General features: G+C 46.9%; 1 protein-coding gene across 6 annotated transcripts in view; it reads left to right on the top strand.

Moving 5' to 3' along the window:
• The window catches only part of GALNT12 (polypeptide N-acetylgalactosaminyltransferase 12), a 48,144-nt gene extending 35,397 nt beyond the window's left edge, over positions 1 to 12,747 (top strand). Inside the window, exon 10 of one of the 6 annotated variants that reach the window (XM_073876672.1) lies at positions 12,404 to 12,747. In XM_073876672.1, coding sequence (XP_073732773.1) covers positions 12,404 to 12,466 — 63 coding nt within the window. In that variant the 3' untranslated portion in view covers positions 12,467 to 12,747. The other 5 variants (XM_025888132.2, XM_025888131.2, XM_025888130.2 and 2 more) reach the window with 5 other exon arrangements.
• Positions 12,748 to 15,211: the final 2,464 nt, after the last annotated feature.

Raw genomic sequence — 15,211 nt, 5'->3', positions numbered from 1 at the left:
CAGGTATGAGCTACTCCATGTCTGTAAGCCTCATTTTTCCCAGCTGTAAAATGGGAGCGATCATAGAGGACTAGATGTGTGGCAGAAATTGTCCTTGGAAACCATGAAGCTCTATAGCGATCAGCTGTTACTTGCAGGATAAGAAAATACCAAGAAAACATCCTTCTGAGGGAGTTGGCTCTCCATCAGAATAGTTATTGTGGATTTGAAACTGGGTATTATTTCAGGCCTGAAAGGCACTACCCCCCGCCCCCAGCCCACACACACACAGCCGTAATGGGACTCGTGAATCTGTCAGATCCTTTGACTCACGAAAAAGCACATGAGGGAATAAATCCAAAGAAAATAATTCACAAGAAAAAATCAGTTCTCTTTTATCTCCATAGGAAGCTTTCATTCCCAGCCTGGCTCCAGGGATGGAAAGATTGGTCTCTGTTGCTTATAAATGGGTTAATTCTAAGTATGATTAGAAGCTGCAGTCCATTTTCCTGTAGACGATATTATGATTAGCTATGAAATCTGCAGGCTACCTGGACAAGCCTTGCACTTGTTGCTATCCATCTGATATATAAAAAATACGAGGGAAGACACCCGCGGTCTGTGGTTCTCTGCAGCGCCCGCCTCCGTCTCCTTCTCTTCTTTCTTCTAACTGGAAGCTGTTTGTAAGCCCTCGAGGAAGAGTCATGCAAGCTAGAAATCATAAAATTGGTTTGAAATGTCATGAAAATTTTATCTTAAATTTCAGTGACCATTTAAGGAACAGTAAGTTTCCTTAGCAGGGTGGGAGAAAGGAGGCTGTGTTTAATCATTTTTCTTTCTTGGTACTCTGAGGGCAACTGGGGAGCTCTCTTAAGGGTTTTAAAGGTTAATATTTTTGAGATTCTTCTGCATATAATTCTATTTCCAAAGTTCCTCTTTCCCTAGAACAGGTATGTCACTCGTTCTGCCCATTTGCTCCTCAGCCACGATGAAGTTCCCTGGGGGTGTACAGCTTATGACAGAGACAGGTGGAGGGGGAAAAAAACTCCAGGACTGGGGGAGAGGCTTTCTGAGTTAACCCAGCAACAGTTGAGAAAAAGAAGAGAAGGCGTTAAAGAGGACCATGATCTTTGGGGTTGGGGAAATGGGCACGGTCCCACAGAATCCGTGGCCTCGCTGGTGACTTCCCCTCACCCAGCTGTTCTCTGGTCGACCTGGGACTACAGCCAAGTTTCCTGAGTCTGCATTTAAAAACCTAAAAGAAAGAGACCACCAGGGATGTAATTAGTTGACCTGAGGGAAGTGAAAGAGGATAATAAGGGATCTTTGATCCTGATTTCCCTGAACGGAAAGAAGAGCAGTAGGGAGGAGACGTGGAGTCTGACAGATCCCCAGAGTGGCCAGCAGGTGGCACCGCCGGCCCTGACAGTGGAGTTGGGGACCCTGGAGCTGAGCTTCCGGCGACTGGGGAGCCTACCACACCTGCACACGCCTGGCCCTCCCTATGTACGTGTGGTCCCGAGTCACCTTAGTACAGAGCAGACACTTAGCTCTCACTAAATGCTTCTGCCGTGATAAAAATCACCTGAGCTCTTAAGAACACATTGTAAGGAAAAAGATATTTTCTGGGGAATTATTTGCATTTCTCTTAAATATCCACAGTTATCATCTCTTGTAGGATGGTTTGTTATTTCACGCACAGTCCAATAAATGCATTCAGGCTGAGAGGAAGGCGTTCAGTAGTGACAGTTTTGTACCCCTCTTGCGGGACTGCACCGACTCCGAACATCAGAAATGGTTCTTCAAGGAACACATGTGATAAAGCGTCGTGGGACAAGGAGCTCATGGAAGGGGTGGGAAGGCCCCTGGACTCTGCCCAGGAGAGACTCAGTGGAGTCCAGTGACAGACCCACCCCAAAGCTGGCTGCTTTCCTTTCATAAGGAAGTCACTTTACAACCTGTGAAAGTGATGTTGGATTTAAGAAGCTTTGTACTGATTTTGAAAACTTCAAAATTGCTCCCAAATACCCTATTTTCAAAGGGTAGTCATAAAATGTTAACTCTTGGTATTCAGAGAATTAAAACCTTAAAATATTTTTCTATCAAGATGTGTCTTCTACTGTCATGCCTTTCAGTTACAATCCCTGGCAAAAAAAAAAAAGGTAGATATTCTATTTTTGGTGTCTGCAAGGATTCCCAGGCATTAAGATGTTTGCGTGGGTGGAAATTAGACTCATGTAGCATACTCTACATAAACTGACAACACCTCAAACATTGGGTTAGTTTTTCTCAGTGTAGACAGATGGACACTAGGAACATTGTATTGATTCCTTCACATTGTTGAGATATTCCAGGTTTATTTAAATAAGGAAAGCTATTTGGTTATGTGTCATCACCATAGTGAAGACTCCAGCGAACGTCTCTGTTAGCTAAAGAGGACTAACCGAAGCTGAAATCTCAAAGGCACAGCGCGACTTAGCGAGTCACCATCAGCTTCTAGCACACACGGTGACCTCCAGACAGTGCCTCGCTGTTTCATGGCTGGGGGCTTTCAGAAATCACCTCCGTGACTTTAAAACACGTTTGTGTCATTTTACATTTTAATTACACATTGGCATCCAGGGGAAATGCACTGTGCTATACGAAACGAAGTTTTCAAATGTGTTCATTAATAGTATTTGGTCCTTACACCTGCGTTCAGTTCTGTGCGGTAGTAGCTGCTGCCGAACTAGCCCAGATCCACTTCTGGGATCTTGTCAACCTGATGACATCACTGTGAACAATTCGAAGAACAATAGGAAGACATTGTAGATCTTTGCTTTTGTAGCCAATCAGATGTGAGCCACGAAGACGCAGGCTCACTTGACTAAAAAGTATCAACCTGTGTGCCTTCAGGCTCTTTTTTAAAACATCCTGCCTTCTCTGGGGGGTCCAGTTTAACAATCACCCAGAACGACTCCAGCTGACCTGGCTAGCATCAATCTGATGCCACTCTGAACTTGGGTTTCTTCTTCTGTAGAATGAGAATAATGAAACCAAGCATGGAAGGGAGTCACGAGAATGAAATAACAGAGCAGATGTGGGCTTAGTTTAGTCCTTGGCATGCAGTATGGGCTAATTCAATTTCTAGTTTCATAAATAACACGTTATAATATGTGAAGCACAATAAGCATCAGTGGGTGTTTATTCAAAAATAAATATTAAGTACTTTAGTTATTTTATCTTTATGGGATTAAATAGCTCATTGGCAGGCAGGGCGATGGTATAAGCCCCTTGCAGCACAGCTCAGTTCTCTCATAAGTGGTTAAAGTGAGAAATTTTATGTTCTGCATATTTTACCCTTTCTGCATGTCAGTCTGAGCTGGATGAAGCGGTGTCAGCCCCTCCCAGGGCGTGGGAAGACCATTTCAGGCAGGCGTAAAATGGTTGCTGACCAAATCCATAAAGAGTGCAAGGAGGGGCTGCCTGGGTGGCTCAGTCGGTTAAGCATCTGCCTTTGGCCCAGGTCATGATCCCAGGGTCCTCGGATCAAGTCCCACATTGGGCTCCTTGCTCAGCAGGGAGCCTGCTTCTCCCTCTCTCTCCCTCTGTGCTCTGTCAACTAAATAAAATATTTAAAAAAAAAAAAGTGCAAGGAGGCTACACAGGCATTTTTGTGTGCTTTCACTGGGCACCGCCACTAATCAGTTTGGTTTGAGAGTCATCCCTCTTACTCCTGCTATCAACTTACATGTGGTGGTTTTTAGGGTAGAAAACTAATACAAATAATATTTTTAGGGTGTCAAGTATTTTTACAGACTGGATGGCAATTTACATTTTGAAGAACATTTCCCTTCACTGATGGATGGGGAATCTGAGCCTGGGTGTCTCCACCTGATCTGCTGGAAGGTGTGAATTGGCCCCCAGTCCTGGTGCACGGAGCCAGGACTCCTGGGGGCCAGCCTTAGCTATGGCAGGTCATTTCACCTTCCTGGACTCATTTCCTCATCTGCATCATGGGGATAAGAATATCCTCAAGAATGTTGATTTCTTAGCATTTTTTAGTTACCCTAAGGATTGCAGTATGCTTCCCGAATTTACCACAATCTTCTTCAGTAGAGTATCAAGTTAATTCCAGTAAAATTTAGCAAATTTGTATTAGTGTAACTCCATTTCCTACCCCTTCCTTTGTGTTATTGTAGACATACATATATGTTATAAACTCAATCAAATGATGTAATTATTACTTTAAATTATTTTAATTATTTAAAGAATAAGAAGAAAAGAGGAAAATATATACGTGTGTGTGTGTGTGTACACACAGTCTCTTATATTTACCCACATCTGTATCATTTCCATGCTGTTCATTACTTCCTGTGAATCTGAGTCCCCTCTGGTGTCATTTTATTTCAGTGTAAAAACTTTTTGGTATTTCATCTAGGATGGATCTGTTAGCAACACAGTCTCAGTTTTTATTTATTTGGGAGTGTTTCTATTCTACCTTCAGTTTTTTGGAAGATTGTTTGGATAGAAAATGCTAGTTGACAGGGACCCCACCACCACCACCTTCAGCACTGTGAATTTGAGATTATACCGCCTCCGTGTTGCCTTTGTTTTGAGTGAGAGGTCATCTGCTAATCATTTGGTTACCTGTATGTGATGAGCCATTTTTCTCTTGCTGCTTTTAAGATTTTCTCTTTGACCTTAAATTCTCTTTCTCTTCAGTCTGTCTTTGGCTTTCAGTGTTTTTTTTTTTTTTAAAGATTTTATTTATTTATTGGAGAGAGTGAGAATGGACAGAGAGCACATGAGAGGAGGAAGGGTCAGAGGGAGAAGCAGACTCCCTGCCGAGCAGGGAGCCCGATGCGGGACTCGATCCCGGGACTCCAGGATCATGACCTGAGCCGAAGGCAGTCGCTTAACCAACTGAGCCACCCAGGCGCCGTGGCTTTCAGTGGTTTAAGATATGTCTAGATGTGGTCTGTGTTTATCATACTTAGGGTTTGTTGAGCTTTGGGGAATATAATGTTTTTAAAATCAGTTTGGGAAGGTCTACAGCCATTTTTTCTTCATTATTTTTTCTGCCCCTCTATTCTTCAAATTGAATAAAGCCTATCTGTCTTCTTTAAGTTCATCTGACTTCTGCCATCTCAAACCTGCTACTGAGGTTACGCAGTCATTTTATTTCGGTTATTGTACTTCTCACCTCTGAATATCCACTTGTTTCTTTTTCGTAGTATCCAGTTTCTGTGTTTGAAATTTGACTCATTGTTACAAGCACATTTTCCTTTAGTTCTTTGAATATAGTTTTTAAAAATTCTTTGAATATATTTGTAATAACTGCTTTGAAGCCTTTGTACCATAGCAGCTTAAAACATTAGAGACATTATCTTGCAGTTTCTGTAGGTCCAATTTGGGGCATGGCTTGACTAGATTCTCTGCTCAGGGGTTCCCAAGGCTGCAGTTGAGGTGTCCACCTTGGCTGTGATCTCATTTGAGACTCAGGGCCCTCCTCCAAGCTCCCTGGTTGTTGGTGGAATTCAGTTCTCTGGGGCCACAGAACTGAGTACCTCAGCTCTAAAAGGTCACTTTCTGCTCCCTGCCGTGTGGCCCTCTCCACAACGTGACAGTTTGCTTCTTTAAGGCCTGTGGGAGAGTGCCTGTCGCTTATTCTTAGCTCTTTTAAGGGCTCACTTGATTAGGTCAGTTTGACCCAGGATAATCTTCCATCTCTTAACTTAAAAGTCATCTGATTCAAGACATGAATTACATCCACAAAATTTCTCCAGTGCAGTGGTATCCCATCACGTTCCCAGGTCTTGCCCCTACCCCAGGGGAGGAGACCACACAGAGCATGTTTGCCAGGAGGCAGGAAACGTGGAGCTCATCTAAGCCTTCTGCCTACCACAGCCCACCCTCTGGCCCCCACGTAGTTGACGCCCCTTCCACGTGAAACATACATTCACTCCCTCCCCAGGATCCTGAGTCTCATCTCATTACGGTATGAGTACAAAGTCCAAAATTGCATCATCTGAATCAGCTGAAAATCCAAAATCTAAGTCAGGTCCAGGTCCAGATGAGGGCTCCTGGGTGTCCCCCAGCAGGTGCAGCGGCCAGGACATGGTTCCCCACCACCTGTGGGCCTGGAAGCCAAGGGACAGCTTCTCAGCCCTGCCACGGCCAGCACACGGTAGTGGGAAGGCGCGGGACAATGGTTACAGACATTCCATCTCAGACAGGGGGACCTGAAGGTCGGAAGGAGCCATGGGTCCGTAACGCTTTTGAAATCTAGCCAGGTAAATGTTTCGCTTCTCTGGACTCAGCTTCAAGACCTGGGAAGAATCCTCTGGAACTCTTGCCTCTTTTTTCTGGGCACACAGCTCCCCAACTCTTGCCCTCCTTCCTTTTTTAGGAAAGGTGACATGGTTGCGTTGGAGGAGTTTTACCAGTCTGCACCCCGCAGTGGAGTTTTGGGGGTCCAAGGCTCTCCTTTCATTGTGTACTCTCACTGTCCCTTTTTAGTCCAAGGTGGCAGGCTTTCTGCTGAAATAATTTTCTTGAGAACTTTGGGCATCTTGTATCAATTCATTGCTTTTTACCCCACTAGACAGAAGCCACTTCCACAGATCTCTCTTTCTCTCTGCAAGCTGCCTAGATGCCCCAGGCTCAGCTGAGAAGACCTTTGAGGTGCCCACACCCCAATCTCTTGCAAGGGCCCTCAGCGGGGCTGAATGTTCTGACCTTTTGATCGCTTCGAGGTTCTAACCAAAGGTGGTGCAGTCACATACTGGGCCTTCTCTCTGTGCCACACGTTCAGCAGCCCTTCTGAGTTTTAGCACCTTTTGCCATCTGGAGAGGCTGAGCATTTTCTAAGTCATTTAGTCCTACTTCATTTTTGTGTAACTCTATCTGTCTCCTCTTGGGTTCTACTGTGAGTATTGGGAAGAGAGTTGGCAGCCACTTCAGCACTGCCCGGAAATCTCCTTCACTATATAACAGGTTCATCCCTTATCAATTCTACGTAACTGCGGGCAGTTTTGCTAAGCTTTTTTTTTTTTTTTTTTAAGATTTTCTTTATTTATTTGACAGAGAGACACAGCGAGAGAGGGAACACAAGCAGGGGCAGTGGGAGAGGGAGAAGCAGGCTTCCCGTGGAGCAGGGAGCCCGATGTGTGGGACTCGATCCCAGGACCCTGGGATCATGACCTGAGCCGAAGGCAGACGCTTAACGACTGAGCCACCCGGGTGCCCCTTCGCTAAATTTTCTGCCACATATAATAAGGGTTCCCTTGCTCCTGTTTCCAGTAATGCGGTCCTCACTCTCTTCTAATCAATCCTTCTGATGCTTCACCAACAGTGTCCTCAACATCCATATTTCTACAGTCTGTTCAAGGAAACTTAGCCTTTCCTATCACGTTCTGCAAAATTCCTCCAGCTTTCTCCCGCTGTTCATTGCCAAATCCACTCCCCCATGCTAGGTATTTGTTACAGCAGCATCTCACGTCCAGGTACCAAAATTCGTATTCGTTTCCTATTGCTCTGTAACAAATTGCCACAAACTTAGTGGCTTACAATAGCCCTCATTTACCTGTAGGTTATTAGCCTGGGCATCACTTAGCTGGGTTCTCTGCTCTGGGCTCGTGGGCTAAAATCAAGGTCTCTGTGGGGGTTGCTGTCTCTTCTGAGGCCTGGGGTCTTCTTCTAAGCCCACTCTTTGTGGGCAGAATTTGGGTCTTTGTGATTACAGGACCAATAGAGGTCATTTGCTGAGAGATTCTCCAGCTGGCTCTGAAGAAGCCAGCCACCATGTTGTGATGGGTCCAGGTGGCTAGGACTGAGGATGGCCTCTGGGAGCTCAGAGTGACAGAGTTCATGTTGAATTTCTGGAAGCATGCTCCTCAGTGTGATTAGTACCTCAATGACAATGTAGATAATGCAGGTGCATCTGAAAATCAAGTTCAGGGATGCCATTCTTGTGATCAGATGCCTACTTACCATTTAAGAAGGTTCCTTTTTGGGGCTCCTGCGTGGCTCAGTTGGTTAAGCGTCTGCCTTTGGCTTGGGTGTGATCCCAGGGTCCTGCGATCGAGCCCCGCATCAGGCTCCCTGCTCAGTGGAGAGCCTGTTTCTCCCTCTCCCTCTGCCCCTTCCCTGGCTTGTGCTCTCTCTCACTCACTCTCACTCTTTATCAAATAAATAAAATCTTTTTTTTTTTTAAAGAAGGTTCCTTTTTGAAAACTTGTAAAAATTCCCAAGAAATGAAACCTTCATCACAGGAAGAGCTCCTTAGATATCAGCTGGGAAGGATTTGTTTTATTTATATGAGTCAGTTCTGAATTTCTTTACGGGTTGAGTATGTGTTAAATTGCTTGCACCAACTAGCTTCCTTTCTCCTTCGTATGAAAGCCGTGCTTCTCACACTTGAACATGCACAGGATCACCTGACATCTTGTCAGGCAGATGCATGTTTAGTAGGTCTGGGATGGGCCTTGCGATTCTGCATTTCTCACGAGCTCCTGGGTGATGCCAATGCTGCTGGTCTGTGGGCCGTATTTTGAGTAGCCGGATATTCAAGTGAGAAAAAGGAGAGAAGAAAGCTCCAGGTTGGCTAGTCACTAGTGTCTTTCCCTCACACACACGCCAGATGGTGTTGTCAGCTCAGGAAACATAACAGGGCTTTCACTGAAGCCACATCTATTGGTCTAAACAATCCTCAAATCATGGGTCCACGGGAGGCAGACCTGGAAGGCACCCAGAAGTCATCCTGTGCCCAACGTAGCTGATGGGGAAGCTGAGGCCAGGGAGGGAAGGGGTTTGCCCGAGGTCACACAGCAAGTTAGGGACAGCGTTTTCTTTGTCAATCCCTGTCATTCCATCTGGTCACCCATATTTTAAATTTGGTCTGGGTGTGTTTTTCTTAAAGTGTTCAGTTGGTACTCTTTTTAAAAAACATTGTCTCTTCAGAAATTGGCCTTGCCATATTCTGTTAAATTACAAAATAAAATGAGTTACCAATCTTGATAGAAAGTTCTAAAGACCTGGCCACGTGCCTCGCTATATCAGAGTCACAATATTTAACAAGTGGGGTTGGAAATACTGGCCTCTTCTGTCTCCTGATGTCTAAGAGGGTTAGCGCACTACACACTAAATCTCTCACACTTGTACACAACTTTAGTTTTGTTTTCAAGTGTTTTATTTTGTTTGATCCTATGAAGTCAACTGGCTGAGGATTGCTCTCTCCTGTCTGCTGCCACAGCTACTGCTGACGAGGATGGGAGGATGATTCGTGAGTTGGGCACGTGCTCTAGGCGTTCATGTAAAGGATCTAATTTAATTCTCAAAACCCCTGGTGAGGAAGGTGTTAGTCCTCCCCTCCCCACCCTCCATTTTAAAAGGCGAGGACACTGAGCCTCATAGAGGGTAGGGAACTTGTCTAAGGTCACACAGCTCATCGATGGCCGTGCTGGGGTCTGAACGCAGATGGTCTTAGGCCAGAGCTCAGTGATAAGGGCTCCGTCCCTCTGGCTCCTGGAGGGCAGGGGACGACCTGCCCACGTCTGCAGCCCATACCCCCCGCCAGCCGCGTCCCTTCCCTTTTGGTCCAGTTACGCCACACTGCCATTTATGGCCTGAGGATTACTGAGTCTGTCCCGCTTGGAGGGCGCAGGAGGTCACGGTGGATTCCTGTCTCTGGGCAAGCTCATTTCTTTCGAAAGCGCTGAGTCCGGGAGCAGTACCGGGGACAGGGGCCCAAGTGCAGAGTGGCCAACGGTTCTGACCTGCTCCTTCATGGGCAGCTGTCCAGGTACCATCCCCTTTTGCCCACACCCACAGCCTGCCCTCTCTCTCTTCCAGACGAGGCAGGAAAGGGAATGCAGGGTTTGGGAGGTATCTCTGCAGCTTCCCCCTTGAGCTTCCTGCTGCGGAGCCAGGAGGCCTGCAGTCCGTGGCCAGGTCAACTGCGATTGCTCCATCCAGCATCAGTCTGCCTTCCGGGGTGTTTAAAACCCGTGGGACAGAGAGTTGTGTCCCATCTGCCATGTCATGATTCCTCTGTGAATCATCTCAAACCTTCTTTTACGAGGCAAAGGTCAGTGGAACTGATTGCTCATTAGAATTAAGACAGTTATTTCAGTATCCCAAAAAGAAATTGCCAGAAGGGTGTGTCTATTGGGCAGCTCTGGTTATTAACTCAAGAGTGATGGCAAAGCAACACTGGGGTCTAATTGCCAGCTGTTAGAAAAGGAAGCAAACTACTGGGTTATGGAGTTTGAAGGGACTTTAGAAGTCATTATGTTCAACTCACTCGCAATGCAGGACTCCCTCCTGGCCCCCAGTCTGTGGTCAGCGACCCTAGCTTGTCCACTGCCACTGGGAGGGAAGCTCCTCCCTTTTCAGGCGGTGTGTTCTGTTCTCAAATGGCTCATGAAGCTGAAATCCGTCTCCCTGAAGTTTCCTGTATTGCTCTGGATTCCCCCTAGGAGGCCACCCAGCGTGTTTGCTTTCTCACCCCTCAGAGATTTAAGGAGAGAGAAGATGCGTCTGAGTCTTCTCTGCTGCAGGCCAGCCAGCCTCATTTCTTCAAACCATTCTTATGGGATGTGGTTTTCACTGGAGTTCTGGGAGCAGGGAAGATAGATATTTGCATTAAATCTGCTCCATTTAACCAAAGGTCAAGACTCCATTCTCCATTGCTGCAGAGGTCAAGGCTAGCTAAGGCTGCCCCAGATGTCCTGAGAGCAATAAAATGACATTAGGAAGGCTGTGGGGCAGGGTGGGGCAGTGCATGTGTGTGTGCACTTGCGCGTGTCTGTGTGTGCGTGTGTGGGGGTGGGCAGCAAGACTGGAGAGATGGTGTAAGGGAACCTTCATTTTCCATAATAGGAAGTCAATAATAATGATCTAAAACAGAAAAATCATGAGAAAGCAGGGCTGATGTATTATTTGAAATACAGGGACAAATACTGGAAGAAATAACTTGAAATGTTGAGTAGAGGCTCTCTTGGGAGCCAGATCTAGATGAGGTGGGGATGGGTGGGGCAGGGGACTACTGATTTTATTACAAACCTTGAGGACTATTAGGCTTTTTAAGCAAAGTACATGTACTCAAGCTAACTGAGTACATTTGGTAAAAATTATCTTTAAAAATTCTCCCAAATGGAGTCTCAGTCCAAACTCTTGTTAGTAGGGAAGTAATTAGGGACCTAGATTTGGCTTTATTTAGCAGGCCAGATTTCAAAGAGGTTGGCATTTGTGGAAGGACAGATCTGGATATAAATTCTGATTGGTCACTCACCAGCTGTGTGACTTTGGGCAAGTGTCCTAACCCCTCTGAACTGCAAGTCCTCATCTGTAAGACAGAGGCAATACTAATACATCACTCTAAGGGGGTTGTGAACATTACATGAGATAAAGTGGGCAAAGCTGGGAGCCTAGAGCACCCAGCAGAACAGGTGCTCAGGGACCACTTACTGGCCAAAGACTCAGAATTGCTGGCACTCAGAGATCTCCTGGGTACCAGGGAAGCCATCAGAAACAACGAGGCTTATCTCGGACCTCTGCCTGCGGAACAGTTGCCCTTCATAAAAGTCAGATTCTGTGTTGTTTGCTGCCTTGTGGCTGAACAAATAAGCAAAAGTCCTTGGAGACTTCCCAGCCTCCTTCCCTCTCCATCTGTAGGGAAATTAACTTTCAACTTGTCTCTCCTTGTAATTATTCATCTGTGGGAAAACTCTGAACTCAAGAACTGCAGGGGACTTGGGGGGGGGGGTCATTTTAGTCCAGTCTTTTCACTGTCCAGTGAGAGCACCGCTTCCTAAAAGGGGCTCGGAAGGGGGTCCCCAGGCTGGTTCATCCTCTGTACCCACAGGTAGGGGACAGGAGTGTGAGCCTGGACCACTCTGCAAAACCCCAGCAGGCCATGGGATTGGGGAGACCTGGGGAGCCTGCCCTGACATGGAATGGGCTCAGCAAACTCCTTTTGGAACCAGAAGCTGAAGGGAGATAAAACTGCCCATTCTGGGTAAGATTCTGGACAGTTCTGGGAACTCATCTGCAGAACAAATTGATTTATGGGGATCCAGCTGTAAAGAACTGTACAAAACAGCGATCAGAGGAGATACACTCCAGATGTGGCTCTATTAAAGGCAGGGCTAGAACAGTGGGGTTGAAAGACTTTCTGAGGTCCAGTGGACCGTGGAGACTTCGAGAAAGTATGGCCAAGAGCCTGCGGCTTCAAGCTGCCGATCCTGAGCTGGAAAACAGCTTAGAACCCATTGTGTCCAATCTTTTGAAACTATAGATGGGAACCCCAAAGTCCAGGGAGGGAAGGGGCTTACCCCACATCACACAGCAAAGGGAGATGAGACTGGGGCCAGAACCCGCATCTGTTGCTGTCAGTTCCAATGTCTGTCCCATCACCAGCACTTGCTCACTTGCCTTTTAGAGCCAACTCAGGATGTTTTCGGAATTGCAAGTTGAGGGAAGGCTCCACCCTGCCACACTCTGATGGTGATTTACCCCAAGAAGGAGACCTGGCTGACCCTAATGCTGGGTTGAAGAGCTCCCTCCCCGCTTCACGGCCTCTGAGACCTTCCCGTTGAGGCAGCCGGACTCAGTGATACTTCCTCCGCTATCTGCTTTCTGTTCCTGAGGGTGAGGGCAGGGGTGGCCAGCGCACAGGAGGGTGCTCCCCTGCGGCATCGCCTCTGCCGGGAAAAGGATTTCAGGTGTTTGCTGCCTGGAAATGAGATTCATATTTGGTAGACTCTCAAGTGAAGTCTAGACTCCCTTTTGTACTAGCGTATACCTGACATACACTGTCTCTTGCCCCCAACACTTCACTTTTCCCAGGTTATTGGAAAGATACAGGCTTGGCCGAAAATTCAGAAACTATGCAAGAATCTAAAGAAATCACTTAAATTCTCGCTACCCAGAGACAGCACCATTTGGAACTATTTCCTTCCAGTTCTTTTTTTGTTATCACCATTCTTTTCACTGGGTTGAAATTGACTCAGTATTAGCTTTTGCCAAGTGAACCTGGTTCTGTCCTTTGGGGAAAAGCAAAATTAGTCTCCATCCTCTGCCCATACCAGGGTTCAGATGTGTGAAGACAATGTTTCCACAGATTCTTCCCATCTCTGGGGGAAAATCTAAACTCCATTTTTAAATGCCAGGGTTTATCATTACAAGTATGATCATTGCCATTTATTAAGTGTGCACGGCTTGCAAGGCATTGCACTGCTTGCTTTTCATACATTCCTTCGTTTAATCTTTACGACAGCCTTTCTAAGGAGATATCTTCTAGCTCCAATTTATAGGGGAAGAAACAGGCTCAGAGATTATGGGTCTCATTTGGGCTGATGGGAACTGAGTTCAGAAGATTATCACCTCCCTTCATCTGGCCTCTTTATCTTTATTAATATATCCAGAGGACACACTAGCATTCCTGACAACCTTACTAAAGTTGCTTATTGAATGCTATACATGCAAAGCAAGCCTTTATGGTTGTTCCTGACAAATTTGTCTCCTTCATTCTGTCTCACAAAGACCTTTTTTTCCTTATAGCAATCACTCTGAGGCAACATAACTCATGTAGAATTCCTGGCAACAATATTTAAAAACAAAAAACAAAAAGCACCCAACCAACCTCCTAGCTCAGCTCCTAGGACACAGTACTCCCCCAGTACCTGGTTGCTATGATTATAATATGAGGTGGGTGACACTGTTTGTTTGGTTCCCTGGGTTTCCCTCTGTTCCCCACAAAACACAGCAGAAGAATGTGCTAAAAGTAGCCTTGTGCTAAGGAGGAGCCCATCCACTGTGGTTGGTCTCTGAACTGGCTTCCAAGAAGCATCCTTCCTCCCCAGCTATTGGCAGAAATAAGAAGCCAAGAAGATGCTTCCTTGAGTTGGGGCACTTCTGCCCTATGCCCAGCCCCACCTTCCCCGGGGGTCTCCCCATCCCACCCGTGTGCTGGTGGGGCAGGCCTGTGTGTCTTTGGTGGGAAGACCCTCTGCTCCCCAACAGCCTCCGAGCCTGTGACGTCCCAGCCTGCCTTGCTGCTGCTTCTGCTGCTGATCCCTCACCCACGTGGCTCCGAAGAGACACTCCTTTGAGCGGGGTGGAGCTGTCAGAACGGATTTTAAAATATGGGTTGTATTTCATTTTAATTTTTGGTTATTTTCTAAATTTGGTCACAATCGCATCTTCTTGTTCTAAAACGAGAGGGAGGATGCAGCTGCCCTCTGGGAAATCTCCAGAGAGGAGAAGGGAAGAAAGCCCTCGTGCTTCTCTGTTGATTGCTCTGCTTCCTTCCTGAGCTCTCCAAAGCCAGCTATGTGGGAGTGGAAGGGACAGATGTGGACCTGAGAATGCCCAAATGTTCCCCTTGAACCTGGGAGCTCCATGGAAGGCATACTGTCACCGGCCCAGGACCACTCACCAAGGCTACTGGCCCCCACATGTGCCAGACAATCAGACACTGTCCCCACCCCAGGGAGTAAAACCCACTTGGACCCACGCAATTTTGATTCAAGGTAGACACAGAGAGACGGAAGGAGCCTTAAAAAAAGGGATTGATCTCTTTGTCATGATAGAAGGGTGACATCTGTGCCATCTTGAAAGGCTGAGCAGGCCATGGATTGGCAGGGGAAGGTGGTCTGAGGGGAGGGTGGCAGGGCCAGAAAGGGTGGGTGGTGGTGTTGCCAGAACATGGGGAAGGGAGGCTGGGAGGGTGAGCCACGTCCTGGCTGGGGCCCTATCTCAGCTGGCTCAGATGCTAAGCTGAAGAATTTAGACTTCGTCCTGGAGGCAAGGAGGAGAAATGGTCTTTGCAAGCAGGGCAGGACAGCAACTGGCCAAGGAGCCACTTCCTCACATTGCATCATCCCTCCCCCAAGCACCCATCCCCCACGAATGAGCTGCCGAGGGCTGGGATTCTATCACACTGTGTGGTTTGGCTTCTGTCCCCAACCCTGCACTGAACCTCTCCTGCCAAGGTCAAGGGCCTCTCATATACGAAATCCCTTGAAAAGTTCCCTCCACATGTCCCTGCGTCTCAGCACTGCATTTGGCCTGCTCTAGCCCTGTCTCCTGTTAGAATTCTCTCCTCGGTGGTTCTGGCCACCCCACTATGTTTCTTAGTTCCCACCCACCCCAGACTCATCTCATCTCAATCACTTCCATGGGTTTTCTCTCCACATTCTTGAGCGACATTTCCCAGGATCCTCTTATGAGGGGCCCATAGGCATGG

The sequence above is a fragment of the Callorhinus ursinus genome, unplaced genomic scaffold (genome assembly GCF_003265705.2).
Source record: "Callorhinus ursinus isolate GAN/ISIS: 27379988/994484 unplaced genomic scaffold, GSC_fseal_2.0 scaffold24, whole genome shotgun sequence".
Lineage (NCBI taxonomy): Eukaryota > Metazoa > Chordata > Mammalia > Carnivora > Otariidae > Callorhinus > Callorhinus ursinus.
This window is presented reverse-complemented; position numbering and strand designations above follow the sequence as displayed.